The 24905-nt window shown below is 33.0% G+C and overlaps 1 protein-coding gene across 1 annotated transcript in view; it reads right to left on the reverse strand.

The window, feature by feature from the left end:
* Positions 1-24905, reverse strand: part of LOC102803292 (AP-4 complex subunit epsilon-1-like) — a 55263-nt gene that overhangs the window by 8074 nt on the left and 22284 nt on the right. Inside the window, exons 10-14 of the mRNA XM_085498192.1 lie at positions 24493-24616; positions 23866-24024; positions 22701-23603; positions 20873-21075; positions 18259-18413 (exon numbers count right to left, since the gene is read on the reverse strand). Of these exons, the coding sequence (XP_085354318.1) occupies positions 18259-18413; positions 20873-21075; positions 22701-23603; positions 23866-24024; positions 24493-24616 (1544 nt within the window). The remainder of the gene's footprint in view (positions 1-18258; positions 18414-20872; positions 21076-22700; positions 23604-23865; positions 24025-24492; positions 24617-24905) is intronic.

Below are 24905 nucleotides of genomic sequence, written 5' to 3' on the forward strand. Positions count from 1 at the left end.
GCAACATTGATAAAATGTATCAGCACTCATTTGAATTTCCCCTAATATGGGTTAAACTATGTCAGCAACATTGATAAAATGTATCAGTTCTCATTTGAATAATCCTTAATATGGGTTAAACTACGTCAGCAACATTGATAAAATGTATCAGCTCTCATTTGAATAATCCCTAATATGGGTTAAATTTACGTCAGCAACATTGATAAAATGTATCAGCACTCATTTGAATTACCCCTAATATGGGTTAAATTACGTCAGCAACATTGATAAAATGTATCAGCACTCATTTGAATTACCCCTAATATGGGTTAAACTACGTCAGCAACATTGATAAAATGTATCAGTTCTCATTTGAATTTCCCCTAATATGAGTTAAACTACGTCAGCAACATTGATAAAATGTATCAGCTCTCATTTGAATAATCCCTAATATGAGTTAAACTACGTCAGCAACATTGATAAAATGTATCAGCTCTCATTTGAATTTCCCCTAATATGAGTTAAACTACGTCAGCAACATTGATAAAATGTATCAGTTCTCATTTGAATTTCCCCTAATATGAGTTAAACTACGTCAGCAACATTGATAAAATGTATCAGTTCTCATTTGAATTTCCCCTAATATGAGTTAAACTACGTCAGCAACATTGATAAAATGTATCAGCTCTCATTTGAATAATCCCTAATATGAGTTAAACTACGTCAGCAACATTGATAAAATGTATCAGTTCTCATTTGAATAATCCCTAATATGGGTTAAACTACGTCAGCAACATTGATAAAATGTATCAGCTCTCATTTGAATAATCCCTAATATGAGTTAAACTACGTCAGCAACATTGATAAAATGTATCAGTTCTCATTTGAATAATCCCTAATATGAGTTAAACTACGTCAGCAACATTGATAAAATGTATCAGTTCTCATTTGAATAATCCCTAATATGAGTTAAACTACGTCAGCAACATTGATAAAATGTATCAGTTCTCATTTGAATAATCCCTAATATGGGTTAAACTATGTCAGCAACATTGATAAAATGTATCAGCTCTCATTTGAATAATCCCTAATATGGGTTAAACTATGTCAGCAACATTGATAAAATGTATCAGTTCTCATTTGAATAATCCCTAATATGGGTTAAACTACGTCAGCAACATTGATAAAATGTATCAGCTCTCATTTGAATAATCCCTAATATGGGTTAAACTACGTCAGCAACATTGATAAAATGTATCAGCTCTCATTTGAATAATCCCTAATATGGGTTAAACTACGTCAGCAACATTGATAAAATGTATCAGCTCTCATTTGAATTACCCCTAATATGGGTTAAACTACGTCAGCAATATTGATAAAATGTATCAGCTCTCATTTGAATAATCCCTAATATGGGTTAAACTATGTCAGCAACATTGATAAAATGTATCAGCTCTCATTTGAATTACCCCTAATATGGGTTAAACTACGTCAGCAATATTGATAAAATGTATCAGCTCTCATTTGAATTACCCCTAATATGAGTTAAACTATGTCAGCAACATTGATAAAATGTATCAGCTCTCATTTGAATTACCCCTAATATGGGTTAAACTACGTCAGCAACATTGATAAAATGTATCAGTTCTCATTTGAATAATCCCTAATATGGGTTAAACTATGTCAGCAACATTGATAAAATGTATCAGCTCTCATTTGAATTACCCCTAATATGAGTTAAACTACGTCAGCAACATTGATAAAATGTATCAGTTCTCATTTGAATAATCCCTAATATGGGTTAAACTATGTCAGCAACATTGATAAAATGTATCAGTTCTCATTTGAATTACCCCTAATATGAGTTAAACTACGTCAGCAACATTGATAAAATGTATCAGCTCTCATTTGAATTACCCCTAATATGAGTTAAACTACGTCAGCAACATTGATAAAATGTATCAGTTCTCATTTGAATTTCCCCTAATATGGGTTAAACTACGTCAGCAACATTGATAAAATGTATCAGCTCTCATTTGAATTTCCCCTAATATGGGTTAAACTACGTCAGCAACATTGATAAAATGTATCAGTTCTCATTTGAATAATCCCTAATATGGGTTAAACTATGTCAGCAACATTGATAAAATGTATCAGTTCTCATTTGAATAATCCCTAATATGGGTTAAACTACGTCAGCAACATTGATAAAATGTATCAGTTCTCATTTGAATTACCCCTAATATGGGTTAAACTACGTCAGCAACATTGATAAAATGTATCAGTTCTCATTTGAATTACCCCTAATATGGGTTAAACTACGTCAGCAACATTGATAAAATGTATCAGCTCTCATTTGAATTTCCCCTAATATGAGTTAAACTACGTCAGCAACATTGATAAAATGTATCAGCTCTCATTTGAATTTCCCCTAATATGGGTTAAACTACGTCAGCAACATTGATAAAATGTATCAGCTCTCATTTGAATTACCCCTAATATGAGTTAAACTACGTCAGCAACATTGATAAAATGTATCAGTTCTCATTTGAATTACCCCTAATATGGGTTAAACTACGTCAGCAACATTGATAAAATGTATCAGCTCTCATTTGAATTTCCCCTAATATGGGTTAAACTACGTCAGCAACATTGATAAAATGTATCAGCTCTCATTTGAATTTCCCCTAATATGAGTTAAACTACGTCACCAACATTGATAAAATGTATCAGCACTCATTTGAATTTCCCCTAATATGAGTTAAACTACGTCACCAACATTGATAAAATGTATCAGCTCTCATTTGAATTTCCCCTAATATGAGTTAAACTATGTCACCAACATTGATAAAATGTATCAGTTCTCATTTGAATTTCCCCTAATATGAGTTAAACTACGTCAGCAACATTGATAAAATGTATCAGTTCTCATTTGAATAATCCCTAATATGGGTTAAACTACGTCAGCAACATTGATAAAATGTATCAGTTCTCATTTGAATTTCCCCTAATATGGGTTAAATTACGTCAGCAACATTGATAAAATGTATCAGCTCTCATTTGAATTTCCCCTAATATGGGTTAAACTATGTCAGCAACATTGATAAAATGTATCAGTTCTCATTTGAATTTCTCCTAATATGGGTTAAATTACGTCAGCAACATTGATAAAATGTATCAGCTCTCTATTGAATTTCCCCTAATATGGGTTAAATTACGTCAGCAACATTGATAAAATGTATCAGTTCTCATTTGAATTTCTCCTAATATGGGTTAAATTACGTCAGCAACATTGATAAAATGTATCAGCTCTCTATTGAATTTCCCCTAATATGGGTTAAATTACGTCAGCAACATTGATAAAATGTATCAGTTCTCATTTGAATTTCCCCTAATATGGGTTAAATTACGTCAGCAACATTGATAAAATGTATCAGTTCTCATTTGAATTTCCCCTAATATGGGTTAAATTACGTCAGCAACATTGATAAAATGTATCAGTTCTCATTTGAATTTCTCCTAATATGGGTTAAATTACGTCAGCAACATTGATAAAATGTATCAGCTCTCATTTGAATTTCCCCTAATATGGGTTAAATTACGTCAGCAACATTGATAAAATGTATCAGTTCTCATTTGAATTTCCCCTAATATGAGTTAAATTACGTCAGCAACATTGATAAAATGTATCAGTTCTCATTTGAATTTCTCCTAATATGGGTTAAATTACGTCAGCAACATTGATAAAATGTATCAGCTCTCTATTGAATTTCCCCTAATATGGGTTAAATTACGTCAGCAACATTGATAAAATGTATCAGTTCTCATTTGAATTTCCCCTAATATGGGTTAAATTACGTCAGCAACATTGATAAAATGTATCAGCTCTCATTTGAATTACCCCTAATATGGGTTAAATTACGTCAGCAACATTGATAAAATGTATCAGCTCTCATTTGAATTACCCCTAATATGGGTTAAACTACGTCAGTAACATTGATAAAATGTATCAGTTCTCATTTGAATTTCCCCTAATATGGGTTAAACTATGTCAGCAACATTGATAAAATGTATCAGCTCTCATTTGAATTTCACCTAATATGGGTTAAACTACGTCAGCAACATTGATAATATGTATCAGCTCTCATTTGAATTTCCCCTAATATGGGTTAAACTACGTCAGCAACATTGATAAAATGTATCAGCTCTCATTTGAATTACCCCTAATATGGGTTAAACTACGTCAGCAACATTGATAAAATGTATCAGCACTCATTTGAATTACCCCTAATATGGGTTAAACTACGTCAGCAACATTGATAAAATGTATCAGCTCTCATTTGAATAATCCCTAATATGGGTTAAACTACGTCAGCAACATTGATAAAATGTATCAGCACTCATTTGAATTTCCCCTAAAATGGGTTAAACTACGTCAGCAACATTGATAAAATGTATCAGTTCTCATTTGAATAATCCTTAATATGGGTTAAACTACGTCAGCAACATTGATAAAATGTATCAGCTCTCATTTGAATTTCCCCTAATATGGGTTAAACTACGTCAGCAACATTGATAAAATGTATCAGCACTCATTTGAATTACCCCTAATATGGGTTAAACTACGTCAGCAACATTGATAAAATGTATCAGCTCTCATTTGAATAATCCCTAATATGGGTTAAACTACGTCAGCAACATTGATAAAATGTATCAGCACTCATTTGAATTTCCCCTAATATGGGTTAAACTACGTCAGCAACATTGATAAAATGTATCAGCACTCATTTGAATTACCCCTAATATGGGTTAAACTACGTCAGCAACATTGATAAAATGTATCAGCTCTCATTTGAATAATCCCTAATATGGGTTAAATTACGTCAGCAACATTGATAAAATGTATCAGCACTCATTTGAATTACCCCTAATATGGGTTAAACTACGTCAGCAACATTGATAAAATGTATCAGCTCTCATTTGAATTACCCCTAATATGGGTTAAACTACGTCAGCAACATTGATAAAATGTATCAGCTCTCATTTGAATAATCCCTAATATGGGTTAAACTACGTCAGCAACATTGATAAAATGTATCAGCACTCATTTGAATTACCCCTAATATGGGTTAAACTACGTCAGCAACATTGATAAAATGTATCAGCTCTCATTTGAATAATCCCTAATATGGGTTAAACTACGTCAGCAACATTGATAAAATGTATCAGCACTCATTTGAATTTCCCCTAATATGGGTTAAACTACGTCAGCAACATTGATAAAATGTATCAGTTCTCATTTGAATAATCCTTAATATGGGTTAAACTACGTCAGCAACATTGATAAAATGTATCAGCTCTCATTTGAATTTCCCCTAATATGGGTTAAACTATGTCAGCAACATTGATAAAATGTATCAGTTCTCATTTGAATAATCCCTAATATGGGTTAAACTATGTCAGCAACATTGATAAAATGTATCAGCTCTCATTTGAATTTCCCCCAATATGAGTTAAACTACGTCAGCAACATTGATAAAATGTATCAGCTCTCATTTGAATTTCCCCTAATATGAGTTAAACTACGTCAGCAACATTGATAAAATGTATCAGTTCTCATTTGAATTTCCCCTAATATGAGTTAAATTACGTCAGCAACATTGATAAAATGTATCAGTTCTCATTTGAATTTCCCCTAATATGGGTTAAATTACGTCAGCAACATTGATAAAATGTATCAGCTCTCTATTGAATTTCCCCTAATATGGGTTAAATTACGTCAGCAACATTGATAAAATGTATCAGTTCTCATTTGAATTTCCCCTAATATGAGTTAAATTACGTCAGCAACATTGATAAAATGTATCAGTTCTCATTTGAATTTCTCCTAATATGGGTTAAATTACGTCAGCAACATTGATAAAATGTATCAGCTCTCTATTGAATTTCCCCTAATATGGGTTAAATTACGTCAGCAACATTGATAAAATGTATCAGTTCTCATTTGAATTTCCCCTAATATGGGTTAAATTACGTCAGCAACATTGATAAAATGTATCAGCTCTCATTTGAATTACCCCTAATATGGGTTAAATTACGTCAGCAACATTGATAAAATGTATCAGCTCTCATTTGAATTACCCCTAATATGGGTTAAACTACGTCAGTAACATTGATAAAATGTATCAGTTCTCATTTGAATTTCCCCTAATATGGGTTAAACTATGTCAGCAACATTGATAAAATGTATCAGCTCTCATTTGAATTTCACCTAATATGGGTTAAACTACGTCAGCAACATTGATAATATGTATCAGCTCTCATTTGAATTTCCCCTAATATGGGTTAAACTACGTCAGCAACATTGATAAAATGTATCAGCTCTCATTTGAATTACCCCTAATATGGGTTAAACTACGTCAGCAACATTGATAAAATGTATCAGCACTCATTTGAATTACCCCTAATATGGGTTAAACTACGTCAGCAACATTGATAAAATGTATCAGCTCTCATTTGAATAATCCCTAATATGGGTTAAACTACGTCAGCAACATTGATAAAATGTATCAGCACTCATTTGAATTTCCCCTAAAATGGGTTAAACTACGTCAGCAACATTGATAAAATGTATCAGTTCTCATTTGAATAATCCTTAATATGGGTTAAACTACGTCAGCAACATTGATAAAATGTATCAGCTCTCATTTGAATTTCCCCTAATATGGGTTAAACTACGTCAGCAACATTGATAAAATGTATCAGCACTCATTTGAATTACCCCTAATATGGGTTAAACTACGTCAGCAACATTGATAAAATGTATCAGCTCTCATTTGAATAATCCCTAATATGGGTTAAACTACGTCAGCAACATTGATAAAATGTATCAGCACTCATTTGAATTTCCCCTAATATGGGTTAAACTACGTCAGCAACATTGATAAAATGTATCAGCACTCATTTGAATTACCCCTAATATGGGTTAAACTACGTCAGCAACATTGATAAAATGTATCAGCTCTCATTTGAATAATCCCTAATATGGGTTAAATTACGTCAGCAACATTGATAAAATGTATCAGCACTCATTTGAATTACCCCTAATATGGGTTAAACTACGTCAGCAACATTGATAAAATGTATCAGCTCTCATTTGAATTACCCCTAATATGGGTTAAACTACGTCAGCAACATTGATAAAATGTATCAGCTCTCATTTGAATAATCCCTAATATGGGTTAAACTACGTCAGCAACATTGATAAAATGTATCAGCACTCATTTGAATTACCCCTAATATGGGTTAAACTACGTCAGCAACATTGATAAAATGTATCAGCTCTCATTTGAATAATCCCTAATATGGGTTAAACTACGTCAGCAACATTGATAAAATGTATCAGCACTCATTTGAATTTCCCCTAATATGGGTTAAACTACGTCAGCAACATTGATAAAATGTATCAGTTCTCATTTGAATAATCCTTAATATGGGTTAAACTACGTCAGCAACATTGATAAAATGTATCAGCTCTCATTTGAATTTCCCCTAATATGGGTTAAACTATGTCAGCAACATTGATAAAATGTATCAGTTCTCATTTGAATAATCCCTAATATGGGTTAAACTATGTCAGCAACATTGATAAAATGTATCAGCTCTCATTTGAATTTCCCCCAATATGAGTTAAACTACGTCAGCAACATTGATAAAATGTATCAGCTCTCATTTGAATTTCCCCTAATATGAGTTAAACTACGTCAGCAACATTGATAAAATGTATCAGTTCTCATTTGAATTTCCCCTAATATGAGTTAAATTACGTCAGCAACATTGATAAAATGTATCAGTTCTCATTTGAATTTCCCCTAATATGGGTTAAATTACGTCAGCAACATTGATAAAATGTATCAGCTCTCTATTGAATTTCCCCTAATATGGGTTAAATTACGTCAGCAACATTGATAAAATGTATCAGTTCTCATTTGAATTTCCCCTAATATGGGTTAAATTACGTCAGCAACATTGATAAAATGTATCAGCTCTCTATTGAATTTCCCCTAATATGGGTTAAATTACGTCAGCAACATTGATAAAATGTATCAGTTCTCATTTGAATTTCCCCTAATATGGGTTAAATTACGTCAGCAACATTGATAAAATGTATCAGCTCTCTATTGAATTTCCCCTAATATGAATTAAATTACGTCAGCAACATTGATAAAATGTATCAGTTCTCATTTGAATTTCCCCTAATATGGGTTAAATTACGTCAGCAACATTGATAAAATGTATCAGCTCTCTATTGAATTTCCCCTAATATGGGTTAAATTACGTCAGCAACATTGATAAAATGTATCAGTTCTCATTTGAATTTCCCCTAATATGGGTTAAACTACGTCAGCAACATTGATAAAATGTATCAGCTCTCATTTGAATTACCCCTAATATGGGTTAAATTACGTCAGCAACATTGATAAAATGTATCAGTTCTCATTTGAATTTCCGCTAACATGGGTTAAACTACGTCAGCAACATTGATAAAATGTATCAGTTCTCATTTGAATAATCCCTAATATGGGTTAAACTACGTCAGCAACATTGATAAAATGTATCAGCTCTCATTTGAATTTCCCCTAATATGGGTTAAACTACGTCAGCAACATTGATAAAATGTATCAGCTCTCATTTGAATTTCCCCTAATATGGGTTAAACTACGTCAGCAACATTGATAAAATGTATCAGCACTCATTTGAATTTCCCCTAATATGGGTTAAATTACGTCAGCAACATTGATAAAATGTATCAGTTCTCATTTGAATTACCCCTAATATGGGTTAAACTACCTCAGCAACATTGATAAAATGTATCAGCTCTCATTTGAATTTCCCCTAATATGGGTTAAACTACGTCAGCAACATTGATAAAATGTATCAGTTCTCATTTGAATTACCCCTAATATGGGTTAAACTACGTCAGCAACATTGATAAAATGTATCAGTTCTCATTTGAATAATCCTTAATATGGGTTAAACTACGTCAGCAACATTGATAAAATGTATCAGCTCTCATTTGAATTACCCCTAATATGGATTAAACTACGTCAGCAACATTGATAAAATGTATCAGTTCTCATTTGAATTTCCCCTAATATGGGTTAAACTACGTCATCAACATTGATAAAATGTATCAGCTCTCATTTGAATTACCCCTAATATGGGTTAAACTACGTCAGCAACATTGATAAAATGTATCAGCTCTCATTTGAATTTCCCCTAATATGGGTTAAACTACGTCAGCAACATTGATAAAATGTATCAGCTCTCATTTGAATTTCCCCTAATATGAGTTAAACTACGTCAGCAACATTGATAAAATGTATCAGTTCTCATTTGAATTTCCCCTAATATGGGTTAAACTACGTCAGCAACATTGATAAAATGTATCAGCTCTCATTTGAATTTCCCCTAATATGGGTTAAACTACGTCAGCAACATGGATAAAATGTATCAGTTCTCATTTGAATTTCCCCTAATATGAGTTAAATTACGTCAGCAACATTGATAAAATGTATCAGTTCTCATTTGAATTTCCCCTAATATGGGTTAAATTACGTCAGCAACATTGATAAAATGTATCAGCTCACTATTGAATTTCCCCTAATATGGGTTAAATTACGTCAGCAACATGGATAAAATGTATCAGTTCTCATTTGAATAATCCCTAATATGGGTTAAATTACGTCAGCAACATTGATAAAATGTATCAGCTCACTATTGAATTTCCCCCAATATGGGTTAAATTACGTCAGCAACATTGATAAAATGTATCAGTTCTCATTTGAATTTCCCCTAATATGAGTTAAATTACGTCAGCAACATTGATAAAATGTATCAGCTCTCATTTGAATTTCCCCTAATATGGGTTAAATTACGTCAGCAACATTGATAAAATGTATCAGCTCTCATTTGAATTACCCCTAATATGGGTTAAATTACGTCAGCAACATTGATAAAATGTATCAGTTCTCATTTGAATTTCCCCTAATATGGGTTAAACTATGTCAGCAACATTGATAAAATGTATCAGCTCTCATTTGAATTTCCCCTAATATGGGTTAAACTACGTCAGCAACATTGATAAAATGTATCAGCTCTCATTTGAATTACCCCTAATATGGGTTAAACTACGTCAGCAACATTGATAAAATGTATCAGCACTCATTTGAATTTCCCCTAATATGGGTTAAACTACGTCAGCAACATTGATAAAATGTATCAGCTCTCATTTGAATTACCCCTAATATGGGTTAAACTACGTCAGCAACATTGATAAAATGTATCAGCTCTCATTTGAATTACCCCTAATATGGGTTAAACTACGTCAGCAACATTGATAAAATGTATCAGCTCTCATTTGAATTTCCCCTAATATGGGTTAAACTACGTCAGCAACATGGATAAAATGTATCAGTTCTCATTTGAATAATCCCTAATATGGGTTAAATTACGTCAGCAACATTGATAAAATGTATCAGCTCACTATTGAATTTCCCCTAATATGGGTTAAATTACGTCAGCAACATTGATAAAATGTATCAGTTCTCATTTGAATTTCCCCTAATATGAGTTAAATTACGTCAGCAACATTGATAAAATGTATCAGTTCTCATTTGAATTTCCCCTAATATGGGTTAAATTACGTCAGCAACATTGATAAAATGTATCAGCTCACTATTGAATTTCCCCTAATATGGGTTAAATTACGTCAGCAACATGGATAAAATGTATCAGTTCTCATTTGAATAATCCCTAATATGGGTTAAATTACGTCAGCAACATTGATAAAATGTATCAGCTCACTATTGAATTTCCCCCAATATGGGTTAAATTACGTCAGCAACATTGATAAAATGTATCAGTTCTCATTTGAATTTCCCCTAATATGAGTTAAATTACGTCAGCAACATTGATAAAATGTATCAGCTCTCATTTGAATTTCCCCTAATATGGGTTAAATTACGTCAGCAACATTGATAAAATGTATCAGCTCTCATTTGAATTACCCCTAATATGGGTTAAATTACGTCAGCAACATTGATAAAATGTATCAGTTCTCATTTGAATTTCCCCTAATATGGGTTAAACTATGTCAGCAACATTGATAAAATGTATCAGTTCTCATTTGAATTTCCCCTAATATGGGTTAAATTACATCAGCAACATTGATAAAATGTATCAGCTCTCATTTGAATAATCCTTAATATGGGTTAAACTACGTCAGCAACATTGATAAAATGTATCAGCTCTCATTTGAATTACCCCTAATATGGGTTAAATTACGTCAGCAACATTGATAAAATGTATCAGTTCTCATTTGAATTTCCCCTAATATGGGTTAAACTATGTCAGCAACATTGATAAAATGTATCAGTTCTCATTTGAATTTCCCCTAATATGGGTTAAATTACGTCAGCAACATTGATAAAATGTATCAGCTCTCATTTGAATTTCCCCTAATATGGGTTAAATTACGTCAGCAACATTGATAAAATGTATCAGTTCTCATTTGAATTTCCCCTAATATGGGTTAAATTACGTCAGCAACATTGATAAAATGTATCAGCTCTCATTTGAATTACCCCTAATATGGGTTAAATTACGTCAGCAACATTGATAAAATGTATCAGTTCTCATTTGAATTTCCCCTAATATGGGTTAAACTACGTCAGCAACATTGATAAAATGTATCAGTTCTCATTTGAATAATCCCTAATATGGGTTAAACTACGTCAGCAACATTGATAAAATGTATCAGCACTCATTTGAATTTCCCCTAATATGGGTTAAATTACGTCAGCAACATTGATAAAATGTATCAGTTCTCATTTGAATTACCCCTAATATGGGTTAAACTACGTCAGCAACATTGATAAAATGTATCAGCTCTCATTTGAATTTCCCCTAATATGGGTTAAACTACGTCAGCAACATTGATAAAATGTATCAGTTCTCATTTGAATTACCCCTAATATGGGTTAAACTACGTCAGCAACATTGATAAAAGGTATCAGTTCTCATTTGAATAATCCTTAATATGGGTTAAACTACGTCAGCAACATTGATAAAATGTATCAGCTCTCATTTGAATTACCCCTAATATGGGTTAAACTACGTCAGCAACATTGATAAAATGTATCAGTTCTCATTTGAATTTCCCTTAATATGGGTTAAACTACGTCAGCAACATTGATAAAATGTATCAGCTCTCATTTGAATTACCCCTAATATGGGTTAAACTACGTCAGCAACATTGATAAAATGTATCAGCTCTCATTTGAATTACCCCTAATATGGGTTAAACTACGTCAGCAACATTGATAAAATGTATCAGCTCTCATTTGAATTTCCCCTAATATGGGTTAAACTACGTCAGCAACATTGATAAAATGTATCAGCTCTCATTTGAATTTCCCCTAATATGAGTTAAACTACGTCAGCAACATTGATAAAATGTATCAGTTCTCATTTGAATTTCCCCTAATATGAGTTAAACTACGTCAGCAACATTGATAAAATGTATCAGCTCTCATTTGAATTACCCCTAATATGGGTTAAACTACGTCACCAACATTGATAAAATGTATCAGCTCTCATTTGAATAATCCTTAATATGGGTTAAATTACGTCAGCAACATTGATAAAATGTATCAGCTCTCATTTGAATTACCCCTAATATGGGTTAAATTACGTCAGCAACATTGATAAAATGTATCAGCTCTCATTTGAATTTCCCCTAATATGGGTTAAACTACGTCAGCAACATGGATAAAATGTATCAGTTCTCATTTGAATAATCCCTAATATGGGTTAAACTACGTCAGCAACATTGATAAAATGTATCAGCACTCATTTGAATTTCCCCTAATATGGGTTAAATTACGTCAGCAACATTGATAAAATGTATCAGCTCTCATTTGAATTTCCCCTAATATGGGTTAAACTACGTCAGCAACATTGATAAAATGTATCAGCACTCATTTGAATTTCCCCTAATATGGGTTAAATTACGTCAGCAACATTGATAAAATGTATCAGCTCTCATTTGAATTACCCCTAATATGGGTTAAACTACGTCAGCAACATTGATAAAATGTATCAGCACTCATTTGAATTTCCCCTAATATGGGTTAAACTACGTCAGCAATATTGATAAAATGTATCAGCTCTCATTTGAATTTCCCCTAATATGGGTTAAACTACGTCAGCAATATTGATAAAATGTATCAGCTCTCATTTGAATAATCCCTAATATGGGTTAAACTACGTCAGCAATATTGATAAAATGTATCAGCTCTCATTTGAATTTCCCCTAATATGGGTTAAACTACGTCAGCAACATTGATAAAATGTATCAGCTCACATTTGAATTACCCCTAATATGGGTTAAACTACGTCAGCAACATTGATAAAATGTATCAGCACTCATTTGAATTCCCCCTAATATGGGTTAAACTACGTCAGCAACATTGATAAAATGTATCAGCTCTCATTTGAATTACCCCTAATATGGGTTAAACTACGTCAGCAATATTGATAAAATGTATCAGCTCTCATTTGAATTTCCCCTAATATGGGTTAAACTACGTCAGCAACATTGATAAAATGTATCAGCTCTCATTTGAATTACCCCTAATATGGGTTAAACTACGTCAGCAATATTGATAAAATGTATCAGCTCTCATTTGAATTTCCCCTAATATGGGTTAAACTACGTCAGCAACATTGATAAAATGTATCAGCTCTCATTTGAATTTCCCCTAATATGGGTTAAATTACGTCAGCAACATTGATAAAATGTATCAGCTCTCATTTGAATTACCCCTAATATGGGTTAAATTACGTCAGCAACATTGATAAAATGTATCAGTTCTCATTTGAATTTCCCCTAATATGGGTTAAACTATGTCAGCAACATTGATAAAATGTATCAGCTCTCATTTGAATTTCCCCTAATATGGGTTAAACTACGTCAGCAACATTGATAAAATGTATCAGCTCTCATTTGAATTACCCCTAATATGGGTTAAACTACGTCAGCAACATTGATAAAATGTATCAGCACTCATTTGAATTTCCCCTAATATGGGTTAAACTACGTCAGCAACATTGATAAAATGTATCAGCTCTCATTTGAATTACCCCTAATATGGGTTAAACTACGTCAGCAACATTGATAAAATGTATCAGCTCTCATTTGAATTACCCCTAATATGGGTTAAACTACGTCAGCAACATTGATAAAATGTATCAGCTCTCATTTGAATTTCCCCTAATATGGGTTAAACTACGTCAGCAACATGGATAAAATGTATCAGTTCTCATTTGAATAATCCCTAATATGGGTTAAATTACGTCAGCAACATTGATAAAATGTATCAGCTCACTATTGAATTTCCCCTAATATGGGTTAAATTACGTCAGCAACATTGATAAAATGTATCAGTTCTCATTTGAATTTCCCCTAATATGAGTTAAATTACGTCAGCAACATTGATAAAATGTATCAGTTCTCATTTGAATTTCCCCTAATATGGGTTAAATTACGTCAGCAACATTGATAAAATGTATCAGCTCACTATTGAATTTCCCCTAATATGGGTTAAATTACGTCAGCAACATGGATAAAATGTATCAGTTCTCATTTGAATAATCCCTAATATGGGTTAAATTACGTCAGCAACATTGATAAAATGTATCAGCTCACTATTGAATTTCCCCCAATATGGGTTAAATTACGTCAGCAACATTGATAAAATGTATCAGTTCTCATTTGAATTTCCCCTAATATGAGTTAAATTACGTCAGCAACATTGATAAAATGTATCAGCTCTCATTTGAATTTCCCCTAATATGGGTTAAATTACGTCAGCAACATTGATAAAATGTATCAGCTCTCATTTGAATTACCCCTAATATGGGTTAAATTACGTCAGCAACATTGATAAAATGTATCAGTTCTCATTTGAATTTCCCCTAATATGGGTTAAACTATGTCAGCAACATTGATAAAATGTATCAGTTCTCATTTGAATTTCCCCTAATATGGGTTAAATTACATCAGCAACATTGATAAAATGTATCAGCTCTCATTTGAATAATCCTTAATATGGGTTAAACTACGTCAGCAACATTGATAAAATGTATCAGCTCTCATTTGAATTACCCCTAATATGGGTTAAATTACGTCAGCAACATTGATAAAATGTATCAGTTCTCATTTGAATTTCCCCTAATATGGGTTAAACTATGTCAGCAACATTGATAAAATGTATCAGTTCTCATTTGAATTTCCCCTAATATGGGTTAAATTACGTCAGCAACATTGATAAAATGTATCAGCTCTCATTTGAATTTCCCCTAATATGGGTTAAATTACGTCAGCAACATTGATAAAATGTATCAGTTCTCATTTGAATTTCCCCTAATATGGGTTAAATTACGTCAGCAACATTGATAAAATGTATCAGCTCTCATTTGAATTACCCCTAATATGGGTTAAATTACGTCAGCAACATTGATAAAATGTATCAGTTCTCATTTGAATTTCCCCTAATATGGGTTAAACTACGTCAGCAACATTGATAAAATGTATCAGTTCTCATTTGAATAATCCCTAATATGGGTTAAACTACGTCAGCAACATTGATAAAATGTATCAGCACTCATTTGAATTTCCCCTAATATGGGTTAAATTACGTCAGCAACATTGATAAAATGTATCAGTTCTCATTTGAATTACCCCTAATATGGGTTAAACTACGTCAGCAACATTGATAAAATGTATCAGCTCTCATTTGAATTTCCCCTAATATGGGTTAAACTACGTCAGCAACATTGATAAAATGTATCAGTTCTCATTTGAATTACCCCTAATATGGGTTAAACTACGTCAGCAACATTGATAAAAGGTATCAGTTCTCATTTGAATAATCCTTAATATGGGTTAAACTACGTCAGCAACATTGATAAAATGTATCAGCTCTCATTTGAATTACCCCTAATATGGGTTAAACTACGTCAGCAACATTGATAAAATGTATCAGTTCTCATTTGAATTTCCCTTAATATGGGTTAAACTACGTCAGCAACATTGATAAAATGTATCAGCTCTCATTTGAATTACCCCTAATATGGGTTAAACTACGTCAGCAACATTGATAAAATGTATCAGCTCTCATTTGAATTACCCCTAATATGGGTTAAACTACGTCAGCAACATTGATAAAATGTATCAGCTCTCATTTGAATTTCCCCTAATATGGGTTAAACTACGTCAGCAACATTGATAAAATGTATCAGCTCTCATTTGAATTTCCCCTAATATGAGTTAAACTACGTCAGCAACATTGATAAAATGTATCAGTTCTCATTTGAATTTCCCCTAATATGAGTTAAACTACGTCAGCAACATTGATAAAATGTATCAGCTCTCATTTGAATTACCCCTAATATGGGTTAAACTACGTCACCAACATTGATAAAATGTATCAGCTCTCATTTGAATAATCCTTAATATGGGTTAAATTACGTCAGCAACATTGATAAAATGTATCAGCTCTCATTTGAATTACCCCTAATATGGGTTAAATTACGTCAGCAACATTGATAAAATGTATCAGCTCTCATTTGAATTTCCCCTAATATGGGTTAAACTACGTCAGCAACATGGATAAAATGTATCAGTTCTCATTTGAATAATCCCTAATATGGGTTAAACTACGTCAGCAACATTGATAAAATGTATCAGCACTCATTTGAATTTCCCCTAATATGGGTTAAATTACGTCAGCAACATTGATAAAATGTATCAGCTCTCATTTGAATTTCCCCTAATATGGGTTAAACTACGTCAGCAACATTGATAAAATGTATCAGCACTCATTTGAATTTCCCCTAATATGGGTTAAATTACGTCAGCAACATTGATAAAATGTATCAGCTCTCATTTGAATTACCCCTAATATGGGTTAAACTACGTCAGCAACATTGATAAAATGTATCAGCACTCATTTGAATTTCCCCTAATATGGGTTAAACTACGTCAGCAATATTGATAAAATGTATCAGCTCTCATTTGAATTTCCCCTAATATGGGTTAAACTACGTCAGCAATATTGATAAAATGTATCAGCTCTCATTTGAATAATCCCTAATATGGGTTAAACTACGTCAGCAATATTGATAAAATGTATCAGCTCTCATTTGAATTTCCCCTAATATGGGTTAAACTACGTCAGCAACATTGATAAAATGTATCAGCTCACATTTGAATTACCCCTAATATGGGTTAAACTACGTCAGCAACATTGATAAAATGTATCAGCACTCATTTGAATTCCCCCTAATATGGGTTAAACTACGTCAGCAACATTGATAAAATGTATCAGCTCTCATTTGAATTACCCCTAATATGGGTTAAACTACGTCAGCAATATTGATAAAATGTATCAGCTCTCATTTGAATTTCCCCTAATATGGGTTAAACTACGTCAGCAACATTGATAAAATGTATCAGCTCTCATTTGAATTACCCCTAATATGGGTTAAACTACGTCAGCAATATTGATAAAATGTATCAGCTCTCATTTGAATTTCCCCTAATATGGGTTAAACTACGTCAGCAACATTGATAAAATGTATCAGCTCTCATTTGAATTACCCCTAATATGGGTTAAACTACGTCAGCAATATTGATAAAATGTATCAGCTCTCATTTGAATTTCCCCTAATATGGGTTAAACTACGTCAGCAACATTGATAAAATGTATCAGCTCTCATTTGAATTACCCCTAATATGGGTTAAACTACGTCAGCAACATTGATAAAATGTATCAGTTCTCATTTGAATTACCCCTAATATGGGTTAAACTACGTCAGCAACATTGATAAAATGTATCAGCTCTCATTTGAATTACCCCTAATATGGGTTAAACTACGTCAGCAATATTGATAAAATGTATCAGCTCTCATTTGAATTTCCCCTAATATGGGTTAAACTACGTCAGCAACATTGATAAAATGTATCAGCTCTCATTTGAATTACCCCTAATATGGGTTAAATTACGTCAGCAACATTGATAAAATGTATCAGCTCTCATTTAAATAATCCCTAATATGGGTTACTTTGAGAGGTACTCTCGAGATAACCTAATATTATATCTTATGGAACATGTATTCTGTTGATGTTGCTGTGAAACCATAAACCATACTCACCAATAATATCAACTGGTTCAATGTGTAACTGATTTTGCACAATATTCATGAATTCTTGAATTGTTTTAACTTTTTCTATCTGTAACTTCAGTTTTTTGTCATTAGAGTACATTTTCCATTTCACACCAAACTCATCAGTTGTTAATTTTAATGGCCTAAAAATAAAAGTTTTCATAAAAAAAATCATATTCATATAAAAAAATACTCAAAAAAAAAAATCAATCTCTTTTTTAGGTATAGTAAGGCAACCGAGGTGGCTCACAACGTGGCATTTTATAAAACCATTTTTACAATTCATTTACATTTTGAAAACTCATTTTTATTTTATTATAATCCTTTTTTAAACACCATTTTCGGTTATGGAATCGATTTTTAAAACCCACTTTCGTTTCTGGTTTCTGTTTTTATTTTCAAAACCAATTGTTTAAATCCATTTTCATTTTTGGAATCTGTTTTCATTTTTAAAATCCATTTTCATTTTCAAATTCCATTTTCATTTTTAAAATCCATTTTCGTTTTCAAAATCCATTTTCATTTCCACTTTTTGACCTGTGACCTCGCCCTCTGACCTCATACTGCGTGACTAGGAATTATAACTCGGATTCTGGCATTTTTGTTATTTCCACCAGTGACGTTTCCATGATATTGACTATAACCTATTTGGCCGTGGTTCCACGGCGTTTTTGGATCCATAGAGGGTTCTTAGCTTCATCTGTCGGCTTACGCTGTGGCGTGGAATGCCTGTACATACACAGATGACGCTGCCTTGTATACTGACAGTACCTTATCCGGTACGATAATGCAGCAGACCCACAGCTATAACTTCTTCTAATCTGAGTATCAACGTTACAGCTGATAAAATGAGAGCTCCAAGGTTGATTAGAATAAGTTATAGCTGTGGTTTTGCTGCGTTTTGGTACCGGGTAGGGTATTGTCGGTAAACAAGACAGCGTCGTCGGTGGACAAGCCTGACCACAAATGCATTCAACGCCAAAGTGTAAGCCGACCGATGAGGCCAAGGACACTTTATGGACCAAAATCGCCGCGGAACCACGGATAAAGTTATAGCCTGAAGAATAACTTACGTAAAGAAGCCTTACCAAGGAAACATCACTGGTGGAAATAAAAAACACACTATAAGAGGTCAAGTTGAAATGATATACAAAACACGTGAGAATCTTAGTGAAAAAATAATAGGCGATAGGCGGGAAACAACAGCGATTTTTATGTAAATTCTGGTGGAAAATTTGCCTCAACGTGAAAAATACGTATATACCTATACTTCAAATCTCAACAAAAGAGTGAAAATGGATTTTTCAAATAAAAACGGATTAGTCAGGTAAAAACAAAAACAGATTTTAAAAATGAAAATGGATTTAAAAAAAGAAAATGGATTTTAAAAATGAAAATGGATTTTGAAAATGAAAACAGATTTTAAAAATAAAAATGGATTTTGAAAACGAAAATGGATTTTAAAAACGAAAATGGATTTTGAAATTAAAAATGGATTTTGAAAATGAAAATGGATTTAAACAATTGTTTTTTTTTAAATGAAAACAGATATCAGAAACGAAAGTGGGTTTTAAAAATCCATTTCAGAACCGAAAATGGTGTTTAAAAAGGAATTATAAAATTAAAATGAATAGTAAAAATGGTTTTATAAAATGCCATGTTGTGAGCCACCTCGGTTGCCGTAGTATAGTCATGTAATCTTTGATACAAATCAGGTAGTCATGTGACCTTTGATGCAATCTTTTTTTATGCATGTTTATAGCGCATCAACTTCCATATAAGGTAACATATGTGCAAAGATCATTACCAACAAATCAGGTTCAGTCATGTGATCTTTGATGCAAATCAGGCATAGTCATGTGATCTGTGTTGCAAATCAGGTCTAGTCATGTGATCTTTGTTGCAAATCAGGTCTAGTCATGTGATCTCTGTTGCAAATCAGGTCTAGTCATGTGACCTTTGTTGCAAATCAGGTCTAGTCATGTGACCTTTGTTGCAAATCAGGTATTGTCATGTGACCTTTGTTGCAAATCAGGTATTGTCATGTGACCTTTGTTGCAAATCAGGTATTGTAATGTGACCTTTGTTGCAAATCAGGTCTTGTAATGTGACCTTTGTTGCAAATCAGGTATTGTAATGTGACCTTTGTTGCAAATCAGGTCTTGTAATGTGACCTTTGATGCAAATCAGGTATAATCATGTGACCTTTGATGCAAATCAGGTCTAGTCATGTGACCTTTAATGCAAATCAGGTCTAGTCATGTGACCTTTAATGCAAATCAGGTCTAGTCAAGTAATCTCTGATGAAAATCAGGTCTATTCATGTGACCTTTGATGCAAATCAGGTTCAGTCATGTGAACTTTGATGCAAATCAGGTATAGTCATGTGACCTTTGATGCAAATCAGGTCTATTCATTTGACCTTTGATGCAAATCAGGTCTAGTCATGTGACCTTTGATAAAAAACAGTCAAGTGACATGTGATTAGATGAGTAGAGAAATGCACAAGCTTGTTTGTAGCTTGATGCTGATTTGAGGATGGATATGTAGAGCTATAACAACACAAGTGTTTCACTAAGCATGGAAAATAAAAAAAACTTACCTTAATAAATCAGTCATGTAAATAGACAAGTTAAAAAACAATCTTTTTGAAGTATTAGTTTTATCTTTGTAACATATTTGACCACCGAGTACCATGTTGAGTGAGGGCGCTATACAAGTAAAAGTGACTATGCTGGACTGACAGCAATTGGCGATGATTTCAGATACAGTTATTGAATTGCACTCATTCCCATCGATGACAGCCTATGTAGAAAATAAATAGAGTACTAATGACACAGTACATGTACAAGTGAATAATACAAATATATATACATGTATGTCTATTGTGATTTGACAGATACTGTAAAAGCATTTATTTTCACTATTTTGAAATTTGAGCATAATCATTGTGTTTCAATTTCACAAAATAGTTTTAATGTTATTTTACATGCTCATGTAGATTCAATTTAGCGGATTTATTTATCAGCGAAATTAAAAATAAAACCAAGTGAATAATTAATACATTTATAGTACTTTCAATGGACCTCATTATCTACATATATGTACTTTGCTCGATTCATTGCACATCTATAGCAATTGTTACACATTCAGACACTGGATATGAAGCTGCCAAACCTAACAATAATCATCAGTTCTGATTGTGCTCCTTTTTTAAAATGATTTATGTTTTAAGTACTATTATTTTTTCATTTAAATTTAGTTGTTCCTACTTTCTGGGAGATGTTAATTCTGCAAATAAGTAGTAACTAAAATTTAAGTAGATAATAAAACGAAAAAAGGAAATTATATGCAAAGCTTATTTTAATCAGATTGTACCTTCAGAAAATTAGAAGAATGTCTACATTTCCCCAGGCCTAATATTTTTTTTAAAATGATTTAATCAAATGCTGTAATGCGTTTGTGAAATGCCAAAGGCATTCAAAGCAAAGGCCATAAGGCTTGTTACAGGCTGAAGGCTCAGCCTTGCTATTAATTATGCATGCATCTGGATGAAGTGATAAAATATGCATATCGGTGAAGCTTATCTGCATAGAAAGGTCAAAACATGAGATACTAAATACCACGCATATGCTTGTTTATCTTGTGTCAACCGGTCACTGGTAGCATAGTGGTTGTCGCATCAGACTCATGATCAGTAGACCGAAGTTCAAATCCTACCTTAGGCTGAACATCAAAGGGTCGACCCCAACCCAACCCAATGGGAAGGCCAATTCCACTGGCCGAGATTGATTCACTAACGAATGTGACTTTGGGGGAACTTTGGTTAAGGTCTGCAGGTGCTTGTGTTCGACCGGGCCTGGTTGACGCCAGGATAGCGCATTAAAAAAATGACATTTGACAGAGAGATGGCCACACAGCCCTGTCATTTAGTCCCAAACATGAATATGACTTCTGTGGCAAAATGCACTATGTGTCAGCACTAGCTCTTGCAATTTGCACATACAAAAAAAATGTAAGGAGAGACAACAGTGACACTCAATGTCCAGAACTGTCGCCTGGCACAAAAAAAAATCAATCTTGTGTCGACATTTTCTGTTCACTGTCTGATAATCCATCTCCAGAAGTACAAATTGGTTCTATTTTTTTACCTTGAAGATAGAACATGTTTTCGAACATTTCGCTCAGCAAAACTCTGAAATTCAGGAGTAAATATTGTATTTCCCCGTGACTTGTGATTGGTTTCTATATAGTGGAGAGTGATGGCATAGCGACTTATAACAGTCCCGAAGGCCTTACGACTATCACTTCAAATGCTTCAGTATTTCACAAACACATTGTGATATTTGATTAAATCATTTTAGTTGAAAAAAACTTTAGGCCGAAGAGATAAACTGTCAATACTGCCTATTGTAATTAAATATACTGACCTTAAGATTAGATGGAACATCAACTTTCACTGTTGCATCCTTGATTGCATGTATACTCTGATTTTGTAGAAATAGTACAATTATTAAAGAATCTGACTTCCAGACTTTTGTCGATAAAACCCGTAATATAGAGTCTGATGTCAAATTGCTATACTCCTTAGAATGATCAAATCCTTTTAGATCTTGGGGAAGTCTGGGAGCAAAATGGTCTGGTTCTTGTTCATTTTGCGGATCATCATATTCACTGTCGAGTAGACCAACATTAGAGACAGTCACCGTATCTTTAGTCAGTAAGGATTGTTCAGATAAAACTGATTTCTTTGTTTGTGGGAGTTTGTCATTGTTGTCTGAATATGATATCACACTGTCAGTGTTTGAATCGTGTGATGATATATTTTCTCCAGGTCTCAAAACATCACTTGTCTTTATACTAACAGTTAATTTATTGTTTCTAAAAGTGTTTATATTAAGATCCTTAAGACCAGAAATGTTTTCAACATGTTTATGGTCACCAGCGTGCACACTGTTAAAATCTGACTCCAATGTTAGATTTCCTTGAAGTGAATCGAATTGCTTGCATCTTGTGCTTTTTTTGTTGTCAACTTCTCCCTGTACTTCACCAACAATGTCTCCATGGGTTTGTGATAACACCACATCTATTAGTTTTGTATTTTGAGTAGAACCAGTGGCACACTCCACACCGGCAGTGTCACCACTGCTGACACCAATACGATCAATCTCTTTCTGATCAACAGTCATGAAATCAATTCCAGCTAATAAATCAATACTTGAATTCTCAGTTGGTGATTTTCGCACGCCCTCTATGAGAACATCTGTAAATGGTGTGTTTCTTTGCTGTATTTGTTCTTGTGAAAAAAGTCTGCCTGCTCTGCTCCCCAATGTCTGAAATGCACCAAGAAAAAGTAAATATTATTCACAAGAAAACATAAATAATTAAAATATAATTATAACAGTTGTTGTTGATGATATGGTTTGTTTGATTAATAATAGAGTAATAGTACAGCACAGAAATGGTTCAAGAGACAGAAGTTATTAGACATAAAAATATATGCATGGTATATATACGAGTATCAGAAACTCTTAGTAATAAAGATACATTTTATGGAATTGACATTGTGATCCAAACATACGTAAATATCTATACCTGTTTAGGTGTTGTATTAGAAGTCACTCCACTGAACAATGCATTTGCAAGTTTCAATTTTCTCATCTCCTCATCAGATATATCAAGTGATGTGGGGGATGACTCTGTTGTCAATGGAAGAGATTTATTTTGGGGTGTAACCTTTTCTACTGCGTTTAGCTGGATCAGAAAAAAAAACCATTGTGCTAGTTACTAAAAGTTGTAGACATCAATGGACACATATGAAAGTGTGGGCATAATGAAGAGTCTTTAAAATTATTAGACAATACTTCTATCCTGAAAAGCATTGAGTACTAGCATAGTCCTCATACATGTACATGTAGTAAACATACAAGTATAGACACCAACATTGTAACATTTCAACATTTAATGATAAACTGTATTGCCTTTCTCAACACTATTATGTAAAATACTTTATTTTCACTTGGATGTTAACAGAAGGGATGAAAACAAAAGAAATTTACAGTAATTTAAAGTGACATATATCTGTAATGAGTTGCAAACACCCTGTATACTATCAATACTATGGTAAACCACATAAGGGTTTATGTATTATGGCTGAAGATTTTATCCAAAAAGTAAATGATATGTCAAAGAATCATTCAAAGAAAACACTTAGAACCTCACCTCAGTTACTGGGTTTGATTTTTTAAGCTGTTCTTTACCCTTGATGGCAATGGTTTTAGAGGACTTTGAGTATCCTTCTTTAGACCAAACTTTCTTGACATCTTTAAGATTAAGACCAGGTGTTCTGAAAAAATGAGAAGTGTTTTTAAATTATAAAAGAATGAATGCTGTTCTAATAATTCAATCGTCAGTGTAGATTTAGATTCAGGAGTAATATTGGAAACATATAAACATGCAATGAATGACTTGTATGAATGTAGTCTTTGGAATACCAGAGCAGTGTGTTCTGCTTAACCATCTTATTTTGTTAGGTAAATATCTTCTATATACAATTCGTTATACAAATGCAACCCAGTCTTTAACCCATTTTAGAAATGTAAAGGAGAAATGAGTACTGAAAAACATATTTTAAG

Source organism: Saccoglossus kowalevskii, chromosome 4, assembly GCF_978046115.1.
Source record: "Saccoglossus kowalevskii chromosome 4, keSacKowa6.1, whole genome shotgun sequence".
Classification (NCBI taxonomy): domain Eukaryota; kingdom Metazoa; phylum Hemichordata; class Enteropneusta; family Harrimaniidae; genus Saccoglossus; species Saccoglossus kowalevskii.